The sequence below is a fragment of the Saccostrea cucullata genome, unplaced genomic scaffold (assembly GCF_032062105.1).
Source record: "Saccostrea cucullata isolate Sc308-1 unplaced genomic scaffold, CSIRO_AGI_Scuc_v1 ctg15193, whole genome shotgun sequence".
Classification (NCBI taxonomy): domain Eukaryota; kingdom Metazoa; phylum Mollusca; class Bivalvia; order Ostreida; family Ostreidae; genus Saccostrea; species Saccostrea cuccullata.
Window position 1 is genome coordinate 2972 of NW_026931695.1, and position 18864 is coordinate 21835.

Consider the following 18864-nt stretch of genomic DNA (forward strand, 5'->3'; position numbering starts at 1 on the left):
GAAAACTTTAATCAATATTTTAAACTGTTCAATGGTTTAATTATAAACATGATAGATGTTATTAAAAAAAAAATGAAAGACAATTGCCTATCAAGTTTATATCAGTTTAATAATTAAATATTATTAAAATTGTTTTTCTTTGATATTAAAACAAGTGTAATTATCCTTTCCTTTAATAATGATAGAAAATCAGCAGATTCATTAAAACTGAAATATTGGCCTACGTGTTGCTAATTCTTATCAACAACACAATACTGGGCCTTTCATGATCTAAAAAAAAAAACATGAGAAATGTCCGATTATTTTCGATTATGAATCGAAATGGTGCGTCCGATTCGATTCGATAATCGATAGTATTTTTCCTCCGATTCTGAAACACTAATGTTAAACCCCAAATGTTGAATAAACAAAGAAAAACAGAAATCAAGATTTTTTTGGCGATATTTCAATATTTCTTTATATGTATCGATATGCGTAGCATCCTCAAATATATCTCGATATATCAATATCTTAATATGTGACAGCCCTACAGTATAGTATCAATAAAACATTGGGAATGGGAAACCTGAAATATGTTTCTGGTGAAAAAAATAGATTAGGAAATGTACAATGGCACTTGGTAACAAAGATTTTGTGAAAGTCTAATAAAGTTCACTCAGTGATATAAGAGGAGTTGCGGATAGATGGGTACCCCAAAGCGTAATGGACGGACATCTTGATCACTATATACCCTCCCGCTTTTCAAGCAGGGGTTATAATGAAAGTGCCGTATTATAAGTATGTGATAGTGTGATACATATTAAAGATGTTGATACCAATTTTTGGTTCAATTTTAATAAGTCTTAACACACAAATAGACTTTACTTAAATATGTATCAGTTTCTGATTTTTACATGATATTCCCATGGTTGCTAAAAAAGGAATTTCTTTGAAACCATTTCAAAACACTGCTCTTCTGACAGTTCTGGTCCTTTTCAGCAAGACTTGGTTCACAAGAAGACTTCACAATATTTATCTTTCTAAAAGTGCACACTAGTGTCATTGTAAATCTTCCTAATGAGTAAAAAAAAAACTACCTTTTGTAGCGAGTAAAAAGATGGGAAAAAATTTGTTTTATAATACAATCTAATGTGGTTTTAAAGCTAATCTGGTCAAGGCTACTAGATATAAGACAGGTCAAGTATAAAAATGTTATTAAAAGTAGCCTTATTACTAATACTTGAAGAAAAATTCATTGTTGAGCACTGTATTTTTGTAGGTCACAGAATTGAGGAGATCCCAGAGGTCCCCTTGGTGGTGAGTGATAAAGTAGAGGAGTTCAAAAAGACAAAGGAAGCTGTCGCTCTCCTAAAAAGATTGAAAGCATGGAGTGATATTCAGAAGGTAAAATAAATAAACATTGAATGAAATCCCCTACACACATTATATTCTAGTTCACTTTTACATAAGATTAAGGTGTCCCAGGTCAAAATTTCAAGAGCAGTTCCATTCCCCAAAAATTACGACTTAATCTGGACCAGAGTTACATAGATGCTGCATCTATCTATGCGCTGTACTAAATAACATGCTTAAGCTTTTTTTTTCTTTTCTTGGTTTACGATCTCGCTGACCTATTTTTCCCTATTTACAAAAATAAAAATAATGTGTCTGACTCTAGAAACTGGACTCTTAATGAAATTTTAAATGCAAATGACAGCTTTTTTATAATTTACAACACAGATTGTCAAACCACATGGCGGGACAGCACAAGGACCAACCTAGGGGCGAGCCGCTTAACAGTACTGTTTCTGTACTATTAATGACCAATGCATCGAATACTCCGTCGCAACCTCTCAGATTTCTACACCTCCGGGATGAAAAAGTCCATCGTTACAAGTTATACACAAGACGCAAAACAGCTGGACAGCTATCGATGTCATGCCAAAGATGTTGGAGAAGATTTTATATCTTTTTTGATTGTCACATGATTAATTCATGCTGTGAATACAGACATATTTTTACTGTTAAATTGTGAAGTTATTAATTTCTTAAGAAGTCACACATCGGATCCAGAAACATAAGTGTAGTTCAATCGGTATGGTAGAGTGCGTCAAAACTTTTATTAGAAAATGAATTCTATATTTAAAACAAAGTTTGAAGAGAAATTAACAAAATTATGACTATGCCATAAGTCTGGAAATCTAATGAGAAGTCTGGAAATCTAATGAGAAGAGAAATTTTAGAAGTTTAAGGTTGTGCTACTATGTAAGAAATGAAATGTTTGATAAACAATTTATCTGATAAAGAAACTTTTACATTTTAATTGTGACACGATAGCGGTGTTTTTCTTTGAAGTTTATTGTTCTGTATTAGCAATACAGAACGGGACTGTGGTGGGCGGAGCTACTTTCCGTTCTGCATTAGCCTTGTTTACAGCATTGCATTTGCCAACTATTCTGTATCTAAAATACAGCACGGTCTAAAAATAAATCTGATTCAATTTAGCAAAGCTAGCACGTACACAAATACTGATGTTTTCCTATTATTAATTTTTTAACAAATACCCGGTATTTTCCTGAGAATGTAGATGTTAAAATTTCTAAATCACTTTTTAAAACTTATTCCACACAGAATCTACACGTAATTTCGATCGAAAGTAAAAAGAAAAATCGCAATAACGGAAAACATCCTCTGTACCTAATTTTCAACAATCCACACGAAACGGAAAATTCGCTATCACGGAAAAAATCCTTCTCGCTGACGACAGCCACACGTCTCTTTCACTTCATTTTAATGTCGCAATTCAATTTGAAAATAAAAATCCGTGACATCAAAGTCCATCGAAGAATTTTCTGTAAATCCTGTTTTTGTAAATCTAGTTAAACCGGGATTTTAGGATCCCTGAAATAAATTATGATAAATCTCCATCTACAATTATAACAATAGATCCCAACAATTACGGTTAAATCCTCCAATTTCCATTAAGACTAGACTATCACTCGATTACGTCTACCCCCTTAAATTGTCAAAACATATCTGACCGAATTTTACGTTTTCCGTGGAAATATATATACTGCGGATTCGTACTCCCCGTCGGGGCCTCATCTACAGAACTCTGGCGGAAGTTTGGACGCTGCAAAGTTATAAAGTGGGCGGAGCTATTTTTGATTGATCGTGTCACAAATTGGTTCAACTGAACAGTTATCTATCGTAGATACAAATTTGGGGGCGGAGACTCGTACTTGACACTCGTCTGCCCCCAATTTCTATCTACGATACAGAACCTGTTGGTCTCTAAATAATACTTGTAGTACACATAGTAGTAAATTTTATTTAATGTCAATGTTGTTTTATTAATTTTTTCTAGATATTTATATACCTTGTAATTGGGGGAAATTTCTTTTAAGATTCTTTTTCTCTTATTAAATCATTTTACATACAATGTTTATACAGAAAAATTATTGAAATGTTTGTAATTCATAAACAATGAAATAGTTTTATAACGATTAATGTGTGCCACATACGCTCCAAGAAATCTCCCTAAATTTCAAAACTTCTCCCTAAATTTCTTTGATGGAGATATATGTCTCCTTAAATTTTGGGTCTTGGTTAATAAATTATTGGTCCCTGGACACACATATCTTAAGGTAAAAGTTTGTTGTGAAAGCAGTCCATGACTTTCAGAGTTTCCAAAACCTTTTTCATATGTGGAAAGGTTGACCAAAAGAGAATAGCAGATTCACTTAATTTTACCCTTGCAATGTGTCTATTATGGAAACATGGACTTGAAAGTCAGAAGAATGAAAACCATGAACAGTAACAAGGCATCTGCATACATTTCAATGCTACTGGAGAAAAAAATATGTCAAGGTTCCAAATTATTTTTATTTTTATTTTTCGACCGCCCAACGCATATTTTTGTGTCAAAAAATCGTAAACCAAAAAAAATAAAAACTTTGGCCTTAGGATGCTGCATCTAATCTATATTTTATGGCTGACTAAAATGATAAGTCTTGAAAGCAGGTCCAGTTTCAAATGGCTATAAATCCTACTTGCATATGCATGAATGCACAGTTTTATACTAATTTAATTTTTGGCCAATAATTTGTCAATAAGAGTTGACTTAATGCTGTCAGTTGATTATGATCTTCAACACTAGCAGTTCCTAATAAATAGTAGGTTCATGTAGCTGCTAATGATGATTTGCCTTTGGTCCGTGTTTCTGACTACCTGTGATCACAACTAAGGCATTATTAGTCTGAACTTGGCAGATATTTTTATTGGATAATTCGTTGTTACTTTCATGTAAAAAAAAAAAAAAAAAAATTGATGCATTTAAACTAGCTTGTCAAAAGTCATGTTACATTCTAATTTCTACAATAAAGCAATTGCTTTTTATAGAATAGCATGTCTTATAGATCATTGTTTACTCATGTTTTTCATTTCCGAGATTCTAGAGTTAAGATATACACTGTATGTTAATTCAATGAAAATATCATCCTTGACAAAAGCACCTGCTAATTAGTTGAATGATATCAATCCAGTCAAAACTCTTGGAAATAAGAGACCCAACTTTTGATGTCACCTATACTGTATCAGGGGTTCAAAATTCCTCAAGCCCGACGTCCCGGACTAACAAATTCCGGATCCGGACTCGGCATTTAGAATTCGCGAAAGTCCTGGGACTTGGCTATGTTTCTTGTTTATCTTTTTTTTTTAAGTTAAAAAAAATGATCGTAAAGCTAAAAATAAAGCAAATTCTCAACTGTATTAAGTAAAAATGTGGGTTTGTGGGCGTTAAAATACCCATAAAACATTACGAACGTTTCGAAAATACAATCCGTCTTTTTATTTTCCGTTGCGGTTAGACTCTTTCTTTTACGCAATTCCTCATGTTTCCTCCTACATACAAACGGCAATGAGTTTGTTAAATTTCGGTTTTACCAGCAGTAATGCTAAAAAAGGAACGACAGTCAATGAATCATAGCTGTGACTTACAGCACATTCTAATTTCTATTTATTGTAACAGATGGTTTATTCAGTTGTGAGTATTTGTAAAAGTTATTGTAATGTACCAATAATCTATCAGTGTTAAAATATTCATGTATGACTATATGACAGTTTATGGAGGAAAAATAAAACATATATTAATGCATGTAGTCTCATTCAATGCAATAAATGAAAATAAATTATAAGTAACATAAATTTAATGATGTATAGGTACATGTAAATATGGACTCTGAAATTTCTTCCTCGGACTTGCCTAAAATTTACTCTTTAAGTCCTGGACTTGACCATGACAAAAAAAAATTTGAACCCCTGCTGTATAAAAGGAATATGAAGAGCAGTGGATCAGAATCCCTTGGCGAGTGAAAATGCTTTCATTGAAGACATTTAAAATGTACATTGTTTCTTTTAGGTGTACAAATCCAAACGATTTAGAGCTGGCAAAGGTAAAATGAGGAACAGACGAAGAATTCAGAAGAGAGGCCCCCTTGTTATATACAACTCTGATAATGGAATCTGTAGGGCATTCAGAAATATCCCTGGTAAGATTTCCTTTAAAATCCTTTAAAGGAAGTTTATTTGAAGTAGAGAGCACAGCTGCTAATGATGAATTGCCTTTGGTCTGTGTTTCTGAAAAACTGTGATCACAACATAGGCATCTGTATTCTGAACTTGCCAGCTTTTATACATAGGCAGTTACTTCTAAATTCATAATTTTGTTTTCATAAAGAACGTATTTTTCAGGCATAACCCTCATAAATGTATCTCGCCTAAACCTACTAAAGATTGCTCCTGGTGGTCATGTAGGAAGATTCTGTATCTGGACTGAGTCAGCTTTCAGTAAATTGGATAAATTGTATGGTACATGGAAGAAACTGGCTGCAGAGAAAAAGATTACAAGTAAGCCAGTCTGTTAAGAGCATTCCTTTTGCAATTTTATTTTGATTTTGTTCAAAAATGGAAATTTGTTCAGTATTTTGGGTATTTTAGGTCACTTGTACCTGAGTCAGAGGCCTAAAGGTTTTCTGATCAAATATGTTCTCTGTTTTCCCTATTTTATCTCCTCCTGCAAAACCACAAGGTTCTTGCTTTTACAAAACTTGCCACAAAGCATCTCTGGGTGAATAGAATTCAAGTCCATTCAAATGAAGACCCAAACCCTCTGGAAAGTACCTCATTGTGAAGTCACAGTGAAATGATATGAATTAATAATGAAACTTCCAACTTCATAAAAAAAAAAGACTTAGCCAATTTTCAACTTGTAATTTGTCCCAGTCACAAGGACATTGCGTCCTAAAATAGTTTGTTTAAAAAAACTGATTTTAGTTGTTTTGAAATAGAAAGTGATTGTTCCATTTTTTTATTTCAGCTTACCTAAACCCAAGATGACCAATTCAGATTTAACAAGATTATTAAAGAGTGATGAAATTCAGTCTGCTTTACGGTTACCCAAGTAAGATTTATTAAAAGATATATTTTATATATGACTTTGAACAGTGGAATTGTATGCTGTAAAGATTAGAAAGCATTTCAGAGTTGATGAAAAATTTCTTTCAACAGAAGAGACAATAACAGAAGGAGAGTTCTTAAGAAGAATCCTTTGAAGAATCCTCGCGTGATGAACCATCTGAATCCATACAGTAAAGTGATGAGGAAAGCTGCTCAGAATGTGGAAGCCACTCGCAAGGCTGCCCGTCAGGCTAAGCTGGATGCTAAGCGCGGGGTAAGACATAAAGATGAGGACAGTTTTATAGGTTATGATCAGTTCAGGGAAATCCCTATTGTATTGCTGATGAGGAAGAAAAAGCTTTCCTATTTTTATGAGGAAAAAGCACGTCAGACTGAGGCAATGGTTTTCTGATTTGTTTTATTGGTGAATTTCAAAACTCAAAAGTTAATTTTTATCAAAAGTAGAGTAGATTTTGTTGAAATGAATTCAAGTAATGTATGAGAGAAAATGAGTGGAGTATAAAAAATAAAAGGTGATGAAAATTGACAGCTCCAAACAACATACAATAAACAGATATTGAAAGCTGTCAAAATACAGAAATCATATATCAAGTGTTTACACAGCTGTCTTTGCTTTTCCATCTGTTAGGATTTTCATGTCCAGCTGCTTTGTATCAAACTGTGACTGGCCAAGGACCATCAAACCCTATCTGTTGAAAGGATGAGAAAATTATGCTAAACAATACATGAATATCACATAGTAGGGTTATAAAACCTTTTAACCACAAATATTATTTTACTCTTTCATTGTGTAGCAAACAAGGAAAGCTCTTCCATGTTTTTAGCTCACCTGAGCCAAAGGCCCAAGTGAGCTTTTCTGATCACATTTTGTCTGTCGTCCGTCCGTCTTTAAACTTTTCACCTTTTTATATGCCCATCTTAAGACGGGACATATTATGTTATAGGCTTCGTGTCCATCCGTCTGTCTGTTAGCTTTTTCGTTTCCGGCTCATAACTTTAATACTATTAGGCCTTGGATTATCAAACTTTGTCATCTGATGCTTCTTGGGTAGAAGGTGTGTCGCGCACAAAAAGTAGGTCGCTCTGACCTTTCATTAAGAAGTTATAGCCAAATATGGAAAAATCCTTTCCGGCCCATAACTAGAAAACTATAAGACTAACAATCATCAAACTTGGCCAGTTTATGCATCTTAGGTAGAACATATTATGGTGTGTCCATCCGTCTGTCGTTAGCTTTTTCTTTCCGGCTCATAATTTCAAGGATTATCAAACTTTGTCATCTGATGCTTCTTGGGTAGAAGGTGTGTGACCTTTAAGAAGTTATAGCCAAATATGGAAAAATCCTTTCCGGCCCATAACTAGAAAACTATAAGACTAACAATCATCAAACTTGGCCAGTTTATGCATCTTAGGTAGAAGGTGTGTCGCGACCTATTTCAAGGTCACTGTGACCTTTAATTTAAGTGAAATTAAAAAAAAAAAGTGTCTTTTTACCATTCATTTAAGCATCCCAAATAATGTAAGAGTATTGCTCTCTTCTTATTAAAAAAGTGTTAAATCAAGAAAATACTTATTTTTTTAAGCATATACTTGACAGCAATCTATAACAAATATAATGTATGTTAGAGAAATCCTACCTCTCCCTTGAGTGTAATTATCAAGCACTGGTCAAGAAGAATTTTGATAACAGAAAATTGCATGTCAAATTAGAGAGAAATTAATGAGTTTTGAGTGTGAGGATCTAACTGATAGAACATCAGTGTTATCTACATCCCTTGGGTATTGGGCAGATGGGTAAGCCTGTTGGATTAAAAGTAGCTCTTGTTGGCTAGCCTAAGTTTTAAAATGAATTTGATGAAAAGTAATTAAAACTAATTTGATATTGCATAATAGACTAATCTGATATTATATAATATTATTAATTTAAATTCTAATTTTAAGGGGTGGGGTGGAATCAGCATTTCCATATGAATTACATATTAAAACCTGTCGGACATTAAATCTCAACCAAAAAAATCGTTGAATATTTTATATGTTTAGAAAAAAATTTATGGTAGATAGTGCAGGCCCATTCATCTCTTGGTAGTAATGAGTAGACAAGTATCCAGTTAAAGATTAATTAATGAGTTTAATGTAGGAAGGCTAGCTGATCAAGCGGCTTATCTGTATCCTTTGGGGATTAGACAAAAGAAGTGCAGGTCAGTTTATAGCATATGTCATTTGATGGCCAGGCCTTTTCTTTCAAAATTAATTTGGTATAGATGAAGATGTTACGACTAATTTGATATTGTTTAATATGATGGGCATTTGACATTAGGTCTAACACAACCAGCATAGAAATCTATTAATGATGTAATATTTATTATAATTAATGCCTAGATAACAGGAAATGGATAAATATTTGAAGGAATGGAAAAATCATGGAAATCTTGGAATCAAGGATGACGTGATTTTCTTGCACACTAAAATGTTCAAGAAAATTGTATTTTTTTTGACGGGCGTATCATGCTGTGGCGCGGCACTTTATTGACTTCTTCTCAAGAACCACTGGGCCAATTTTAACCAAACTTGGTACAAAGCATCCTTGGGTGAAAGGGAGTTTAAATTGTTAAAATAAAGGACCATGTCCTTTCACATGGGTAGATAATCAAGAAAGCCAAAAATAGGGTGGGGTCATAAAAAAAATCTTCTCAAGAACCACTGGGCCAGGAAAGCTGAAACTTATGTGGAAGAATCCTGGGGTGGTGTAGATTCTAAATTATAAATATCATGACCCCCGGGGGTAGGGCAGGGCCACAATGGGGAATCAAAAGTTTTACATAGAAATATATAGGAAAAATCTTTAAAAATCATTTTCTGAAGAACCACTGAACCAGAAAAGCTGAAACTTATGTGGAAGCATCCCGGGGTAGTGTAGATTCTAAATTGGTCAAATCATGACCCCTGAGTGTAGGGCGGGGCCACAATAGAGAATCAAAGTTTTACATAGAAATAATCTTTAAAAGTCTTCTTCTCAAGAACCACTGGACCAGAACAGCTGAAACTTATATGGAAGCATTCTTGGATAGTGTAGATTCTAGATTATAAAAAATCATGACCCCTTTGGGTAGGGAGGAGCCACAGTAGGGAATCCAAGTTTTACATAGAATTATTTAGGAAAAAATCTTCTTCTCAAGAACCACTGGACCAGAAAAGCTGAAACTTATGTGGAAACATGCTGGGGTAGTGTAGATTTTAAATTGTCCAAATTATGACCTGGGGGGTAGGGTGGGGTCACAATATGTATTGGGCCAAAATAAAAAATACTCTTGTTTCCTGTCACCCGACCTACCCTACATTTTACCCTCCGACCCTAAAAGTTTTTATCACATTTTTATTTTTTGGGTGACTATTTTCCTGAAATACTAAAGTCGACCAACAATATTCAAAGAACTAATACATCACAAGTGTACAGGATACCTTTACTTTATAAAGAAACTTGCTCTGTAAACTGTTAACATATTGGTTTCTTGTTATTACATGCTATATGTTTTGCATTCATTGAGTTTTGGAAATAAAATTTTTTCTCAAAATAAATTTTTTTCCCTACCTACCTACCCTAATTTTTTTGGTCAGGGGACAGGAAACAAGAGTATTTTTTCTTTTGGCCTTACTAGTAGGGCTGGGCAAAAATATCGATATTTCAATATATTGCAATACAGCGACTAAAAATAGCGTATTGCAATACGATTTTGTATTATCGATATATTGGCAATATGCCCAGATTAAGGAATTTTATCATTAAATATAAAAATTGACTTATGAAAGGTTTGTTATTAAGCCAAACAGTAAGACAGAAGCTGTTTTGTGGGAGTATTTCAGAGCATAACTGAAATGAAATCAACAAGATTTTTTTTCTGTGTTGGTTACTTATCATAGTTACATGTATTTACATTCTGCACGTAAATTAAAGTATTAAAGTAAATATAGTAGGAAAATGCCATTTTAATTACATTTAAAATATTGCAATACATATCGCAATACAGTTAAAAATATGGCAATACGAAATCTCGGGCCAATACCCAGCCTTAATTACTAGTGGGAAATCTGGTAAAGAATAGCATGGTCAAAGCTACTCAAGTGAGCGATGTGGCCCATGGGCCTCTTGTTTTCTACTCCAGGGTTCTAGACAACTTCAACTATGTTAAAATTACAGTTCAAATTTGGCGATTTTTTTCCACTCATTGGGAAAGTTTCAATTGGGAAAAAAACAGAAGAACAAAGGAGAATTTTCTCTCATTTAATCAAACGAAACGTATTTTGCATTTATTCCAACTTAATTGCCTATTACTCTGTGTTTTAACGAATAAGCAACAAGAACTTACTATTTTTTATATCAATGTCCCATGTTTTCACATTTTCATGCTTTCAATTTGTCAAAATGTAGGACACTACATGCTGTTTGCACCACAGGTCCGCCAAATTACGACTTTTAGCTCACCTCAGCCGAAGGCTCAAGTGAGCTTTTCTGATCAAAATTTGTCCGTTGTCTGTCGTTGTCGCTGTTGCCGTTGTCGTCATCGTAAGCTTTTCACATTTTCATCTTTTTCTTAAGAAGCAATGGGCCAATTTCAACCAAACTTGCCACAAAGTATCCTTGGGTGAAGGGAATTCAAGTTTGTTCAAATGAAGGACCAAGCCCTCTTTCAAGGAGAAATAATTATGAATTAATGAAATATTATTGCCATTTTTAAAAAAATCTTCTTCTCAAGAACCACTGGGCCAGGAAAGATGAAACTCATGTGGAATCATCCTCAGGAAGTGTTGTTTCAAGTTTGCTCAAATCATGACCCCTGGGAGTAGGGTGGGGCCAAATTGGCTGATCAAAATTTTACACAGGAATATATAGGGAAAATCTTGAAAAATCTTCTTCTCAAGAACCACTGGGCCAGGAAAGATGAAACTCATGTGGAATCATCCTCAGGTAGTATAGATTCAAGTTTGTTCAAATCATGACCCTCAGGGGATGGGTGGGGCCAAAATGGCCAATCAATGTTTTACGTAGGAGTATATAGGAAAATCATTAAATATCTTCTTCTCAAGAACCACTGGGCCAGGAAAGATGAAACTCATCTGGAATTATCCTCAGGTAGTGTAGATTCAAATTTGTTCAATTCATGACCCCCGGGGGTCGGGTGGAGCCAAAATGGCCGATCAAAGTTTTACATAGGAATATATTTAAAAAAATCTTTAAAAATCTTCTTCTGGCCGTTAAAAGTTTTATATAGGAATATATAGGGAAACCTTTTAAAATCTTCTTTTCAAGTACATGTACTTCAAAGCCATGATTAGTGATATTTATGTGTAGATTCTAGTTTGTTCAAATCATGAATTACCCCCATGTGGGGGTTAAAATTCAAGCCCCCCCCCACCTTAGTAAACTTTTAGTTCTGATCTGATATGTGCTTTTTCCTTGCCAATGTTCTCAGGTGAGCACTGTGGCCCCTGGACCTCTTGTTAGTCAGTTGTCCTATCTTGTTAAATTCTTAAAGACACTAGGCACATGCACTTAAGATTTCTACCCATTGCTCTTCAGTCGACTTCAGGAGAGGAATGAAGATGACAGGACTCCCTGCCCTGTCCCTGGTAGCAGCTGACAATGGATCAGCTGCTAAAATATGAAGCTTGCTTTAATTTTTAGCTCACCTGAATCGAAGGTTCAAGTAAGCTTTTCTGATCAGTTATCTGTCGTCACTGTTGTTGTTGTTGTTGTCGTCATATTAAACTTTACATTTTCATCGTCTTCTCAAGAACAACTGGGCCAATATTTCAACCAAACTTGCCAGTGTCAGAGTATCCTTAGGTGAAGGGGATTCAAGTTTGTTCAAATGAAGGGCCATTTTTTCCATAGGGACATAACTGTGGATTTGTGGAAAAAATTTTGGCATCCTTTAAAAAATCAATCTCTGAAGAAACACTCTGCAGCAAGAAAATATGAAACTTATGCCACTGGAAGCAAGTTAAGGTAGTGTAGATTCAGGTTTGTGCAAATCATGACCCTCAGGGGTAGTGAGGGATCACAGTGGGTGATCTAAGTTTTACGTAGGATTACATAGGAAAAATCTTCAAAAATCTCAAGAACAGAAAAGCCATGATTAGTCATATCTATACTGTATGGAAGCATTCTCAGGTGGTGTAGATTTAGGTTTCTGCAAATTATTACCCCAGGGTTAGAGTGGGACCACAAAGAGGGATCTAATTTTTAATAGAAAAATACAGGGAAAATCTTCTTCTCAAGAACAGTAAAGCTATGATTGGTCATTTTTATATGGAAGCATTCTCAGGTGGTGTAGATTCAAATTGTTCAAATCATGACCCCTGGGGATAGGATGCCGTCACAATAGATGATCAAAGTTTACATAGGAGAGCATATATACATGTACATGTATTAAGGGAAAATCCTCAAAAATCTTCTTCTCAAGAACAGCCAAGCCATGGTAGATAATATTTTTATGGAAGCATTAATAATTCTCAGATATTGTAGATTCAATTCATGACCCCCTACCGGGGTAGGGTGGGGCCACAATGAAAGTTCAAACTCAGTAAACTTAGCCAGTTAGATTCAATTTTGCTTTTTCCTAGCCAATTGCTCAGGTGAGCGATGTGGCCCCTGGGCCTCTTGTTAATATATTGTGTCCAAAATAATTTTATTTCCATGAGCGTTCTTAAGATTCTTATTGGAAAATTACATCAAAGAAAAGGCTTTATTACTTGTAAAATTACAGACGAGTATATTTTTTGCCATTACGGCAAATTATCACCTCAGAAAAACCTTGTATGGAAAGACAACCAATGGATATCCATGTCGTGACATTTATCAAATATTATTTTGAAAATGAAATTTATACGCTTTTAATTTATTGTATTTAGTTTTTCCAAATAAATCTGCATTTTCATCATGGACATGTTCTTATGTCCTTCAGGTGCTCTGGATGCAGTGGCACTCAGTGTTGAAATGGGAAATGGCTAATGGACAGTCATCAATTACCAGCAGCTTACCAGTACATTATGCAGCTCTCCTCCGGAATTTGTATTGGTTGTCTCCAGAGGAAAGGTTGCAGTATAGTTTTCATGTCCTGGCTAGGTAAACGTACTTATATGTAATTCCTTTTAATTAATGACTATATAGAAGCCTGTACATGTACATTTGTAGCATGCCTTAACAAATTAGCAAATCAGTGTCATAGACATCTGGTGCACTCAATGTCTTTGAATTAGGTACATTTTGAAAATTGTCATTTTTTTGTCATTATTTTTACTTGATCTTTTATGCTGTACAGCAAAAATATTTAAATTCATATATTTTTTAACTATATTAGAGCTGACGCCAATTATTTTCTTTGTATGGGCCATCGGTCAAAAATACCCGTGTGCTGTCGAAATTACCCAACACACATATCTTGTAAATCGAACACATTTATTTCTTATTATGACCAAAAATATATACAAAATCAATGTAATCTGAAAGATAAAAGGTATTTCGAAGGAGAAAGGATCCAGTAAAAGTTGCAGCATAACACTGACATTACAGTGACATACTTTAACAAATCTTTTAAAAGTACAAAAAAATAATCGGTTGAAATTACACTACCCTACCCTATATATAAATAGCCAAATTATAAGTAAACTACCAAATAACAAAATTAAATTTATTTACTTTTACAGAAGGTTTTGCAGATAAAAGAATTCTGATTAAAGTTTATTTTTATTCCTGTCTTAAATTATACTATATATTTACAGATCATCACCTTGCTGAACTATATAGAGTCATTTTCTACTCTGTCGGATTCCAAAATTGAAGGCATTGAGGCATTTGCTTCAAGATTTGGACAGATATATGGGAGCATCAAGAAGAAACCCTATGATGTATTGGATCAGAGAAAAACTGATTTTGACAGTGATTTTGATGATTTTCAGAGACAGCTTAGGGATCTAGAGGTTTATCTTTTTTCTTCCATTTATAGGCCATAATATTTCTGATTAGTCTGTAAATTTGCCTGCACCCCACATAAATTGCAGGAGCTCTTATACTGTAGAAATACTTTTTTTCCGCATGGTATTAATTTATGCTATGTATGCGGTATTTTTCCCGCGAAAATTTGTCACATCGAATTTAATACATATATAAGGCATATAATGAGTCTTAAGATATCCGGGTAATTTTCTACCAGCGGCTTGCACAGAAAAAGAGATTCCGTGGAATTATGACCCCATGGAAAAAAGTATGTCTACAGTAGTTCATCAGTATGTCCATCTATTATCAACACATTTGTTTAGGTATATCTCAAAAAGTTTTGCTTAAAACTATGGGTATTAATTTAAATATGGACTATCCGTCATTTTGGTTTTCTGTTTTCAGATTATAATTCTGAATAAAACTAATTTTTTTGGTAGTAGCTTATTTACACATTACGTCAGGTAAATGTAAATGCACAGCATAGTATTAGCCCCTCCTTTTGCTATAATTTTTGTCCTGAAGAAGACCCCATTGATTCTATCAAGACCCTTATAGATTATTATGTCAAAAGGTCAAGGTGAAGATCTACTGTGATCTTGACATAGATCATTTGATCAAGTTTGAGGTCAATTAAAGAATCTGACCATATCCTGTAATGAAGAACATAACAAGCTCATACTTGATCACAACATGTACATATATTCTGATGGTTGGTATTGACTACTCCCTCACTTATATCCAGCTTACACTCATATCCCTAGATGTATAAAGCATTATTTTTACTTATATTTACATTTGTGAATTTTATGGATACATGTTTCCAGAAAACTCCTTCAACTCTTCAAGCATTGAATCTATTAAAAAGGTAAGTTGTATTATATTTTAGTGGTAGATTGCATATAGAAAAGGATAAAAAAAAATTATAATTAAAATTTGATTCAAATGAAATTGTTTAAAGTGTATGACCCCTTCAAAAGTATTTATACAATATAGATATGCATTCCTTTCAGAAGTATTATATAAAGGAAAAAGACAAAGGTAATATTATAAACAATAAAAACTGTAAATTGCTATTGAGCAAGTGTGATTCATTCTTTTTATCATCTAAAGATTCCAAATACATGATGTAATAAGATTAACTACAATAAAGAAACTAGTGCATCTTGTAACAGGAACAGTAATGGATGACTGATGCTCCCATTATGTTGCCTCATTCCTTAATTTTCTTTTTATGTACCGGTATTTTTGTAGATTTGAAAAGCTGCATATTCCACATTTGAACATACAAGACAAGTACAAGACAATTTATTTGCAGTACGAACAAGAGCTTGAAGAAATCAGAAAGGTAAGTTGTTTAGGCTTATAAAGGAGATATGCAGTCTCTGCTCAAAAAATAACAAAACAGATCAACTTAATAACAATTTAAATATAGTAAGTAAAAAGATACATTTTCAGTATAGAGAATTGCTACAACATGAAAAAATAGCATAAACACAGTTGCACCATCACTGGCATAAGATCAAGATTTATTATAATAAAAAAAGAGCCTTTAAAGGTTTCTCAATTCTGAGGAAAAAATCCTTTGATATTGCTTTATAATTATAGATTGGTCAAATAAGGTGTTTTAGTGCATGTAGTTAAACATATTTTGAACTCATTTTCAATGAAAAAATAAGAAACCCAGATATAAATATGGGAGGTTTTTTTTATACAATGTTTCAAAATTTGAGTCCATCAGTATCAATTATGATTCAATGTACATATTTTCTAGAAATGAATGAAAGTTGAAGTATTGGTATGTAATTTTTTTTAGAGAGATTGCAGCTGTAAAAAGTATAAGGATGACACCCAATAGTTAAATACAAAATGTATAACATGCCACTGTGTGTGATTTTGCTTTTAAAAATGTGGGTCAGACAACTTGCTGAGAGAATTCAAGAACCAATGATGATATTTGCAGTAAGATAATTTCTTCAACATATTTTGCAAAATAAGAAGTCACGCATACACAATTTATTGGTATCCCCACCTCATTTGTTCAGGGTGTGCCGTATAATGTGTACTTGATAATTTGTTACTTAACGATAAATATTTCATATTTTCTTTAAATATTTAAAAGAATATGAAAAGAATTAAATCTATTCATATTTGCAATAACATAATGAAAAAATTTGTATGAGGCTCCATGTTTTGCTGATACGTATAATTTAACAATTATAAAAAATAAAAAATAAAATCCGCCCACCCACCCCCATTTTTTAGCAAATTAGGATGAGAATCTATTATTTTAAAATTATTATTTTACCTGGTATTTGATTAAAAGTAAAGTGTTATAATTATGTGTGTAATTAATGTATTATCCCTCCTCCCCCTTTAAAACAAAGATAAATTTGAATAGTCTTTGAACTTGACAGCATTTCAAACATTCTGCTCGAATTTATTAATGATAATTAAAATCTACAATATATTGCAATATATTGCAATATTCAAAGTAAAATATTGCAATATATCGCAATATGGTTTTGACTGGCAATACCCAACTCTAGTGTACATAATTTTTTCCCTTATACATTTTGTTAGTTATTGTACTACTAATTTAACATTCATTGGGTGAATCCATGTAGAAAGAATTGCAGTGTAATTTTGGTTAAAGTGGGATAAATCTAATCGAACTTGTAAAAAATAATCATTGTTTGACACTTAGACAAAAGAAGCTATTTTTAGAAAGATTATCTGTCTTAGGAACCAGTATTTCATGTCCATAATGCATGGATCTGTAGCTCGATCTGCTTTATCTGTCCGAACTTTCTCAAGCAGAGAGCTACAGTCCTGCAGCTATGAATCCTTGAAATAAAGATATTATTCAACCCTTTCATTAAGGCAGCCTGTAAGTCCAAAGAGACTAGCTTGGGCATTTTGAACCTTATCTTCCACTCAGTCCCACAGATGTTCAATGAGAAAAATATGGACTTTACGGAGAACAGTCTAGTGGGTAGATGTGATTGCAAAAAAGTCTTAACAAAGCCAGGCTACATTGGGCTGGAGCGCACATGCCCCAGTGAGAAGGGAAAACTGAACGTAAAGTTGACCAGCTCAAAAATCCAAGTAGTTTTTGTGATAATAAGGTGGAATTAAACAGCTGACAGCATGAATAACCCCGTCTTGACATTCTCTGTTATGCATCAACTTTATCGTCACGCTTGGTTGAACTATTCATGTTCTCTCTGATGATGGTTAACTTTAGACATTCTATTGGGGGAATTTACAAGCAAGAAATCCATATTGTCTGTAAATATTGAAAAACAATGTATATCTTAAATGGTACAAGAAGATGGCTCACTAAGTTGTCATCAAGTTGCACATATTTTTGGCTTTTTAGCACCGTACCTACGTGATGTCATACGTTTCAAGGTTGAGTAAATGTGAACACTGAAACCAAGATTCTCATCTGACTTAGTATTCATTATTTTCGGTCATGTGATCAAAAAATTTTGCTTTTTATGTTACCCTGCATTTCTATTTCCTTTCAGTATAGATAAATGTGTCATAAACATGCACAATGTGTATTTGTAGTTTTAGTCTTACTAGCTGATGGTACACTTAATTTCAATATTTGAGCTTTCTTTTATCCTGTAGATTAAAACTGAAGCCAAGCCAGCTGCCAAGAAAACAGCAAAGACCAAGCCAGCAAAGAAGTAAACAGAGGATAGTAAATGGCAACTCTAATCTGTATGACTGAACATTACTAAATAGTGTCAGGATTTAATTTATTGTTGTCCAAATAAAGTATCTTCTGGTTGATAAGTGTGTTGATGTGTCTATTTTGGAAAAGGTATGTTTACAAGGAATCTTTTAAAAGAAGCACTGTTCAAAACAAAAAAGCCAAAATCCTCAAAGCTGGTACAAAGCCTCCCCGGGTGATCCCAAGTGCAAGCCCCTCTCCAAGGGGAGATAATAATTAGGTAAAAATAGGATGAGTTTATGGAAACATAAAAAAAACAATGTGGAATTTCCCAGGGTACTGTAAATCCTGAATTGTTCAGTTCTTGGTGGCTGGTGAAAAGGTGGGGCCATGATAGGAAATCACTTTTACATTGAAATATATGATAATCTTTTAAAATCTTCTGAAGAACCACTCAAACAGAAAAACTGAAATGAAAGCTTCCTGAGTTAGTTTTGTTCCAAACTGATCAAATCCAGTCCCTTGTGATGGAGGAAAGGGTTGCACAATGTAAAGGAATCAAATTTTTACATGGAGATGTATAAGAAAATCTTCTCCAAATGCACTGGATCAGAAAAGATAGAAGTCGAATGCCTCTTAGGAAGTGTAGACTAAATTGTCAGATCATTGCCTCCAGCATGGGGTCACTAAAGGTAATGGAAGTGTTACATTAAAATAAACATGTAAAGGA

At 33.7% G+C, this 18864-nt stretch overlaps 1 protein-coding gene across 1 annotated transcript; it reads left to right on the forward strand.

The window, feature by feature from the left end:
• Nucleotides 1-1188: 1188 nt before the first annotated feature.
• Nucleotides 1189-18256, forward strand: LOC134233308 (large ribosomal subunit protein uL4-like). The gene is made up of 6 exons (XM_062715276.1): nt 1189-1383; nt 5399-5528; nt 5731-5890; nt 6356-6439; nt 6547-6709; nt 18089-18256. The coding sequence occupies exons 1-6, from the start codon at nt 1189-1191 to the stop codon at nt 18149-18151; spliced, it is 795 nt and encodes a 264-aa protein (XP_062571260.1). The 3' UTR covers nt 18152-18256.
• Nucleotides 18257-18864: the final 608 nt, after the last annotated feature.

Coding starts and splice junctions, on each gene's coding strand:
- LOC134233308 (XM_062715276.1), top strand. CDS start 1,189: ATGTTATTAAAAGTAGCCTTATTACTAATACTTGAAGAAAAATTCATT. Junction 5,529..5,730: donor GGCATTCAGAAATATCCCTG/GTAAGATTTCCT, acceptor CGTATTTTTCAG/GCATAACCCTCATAAATGTA. Junction 6,440..6,546: donor TCTGCTTTACGGTTACCCAA/GTAAGATTTATT, acceptor TTCTTTCAACAG/AAGAGACAATAACAGAAGGA.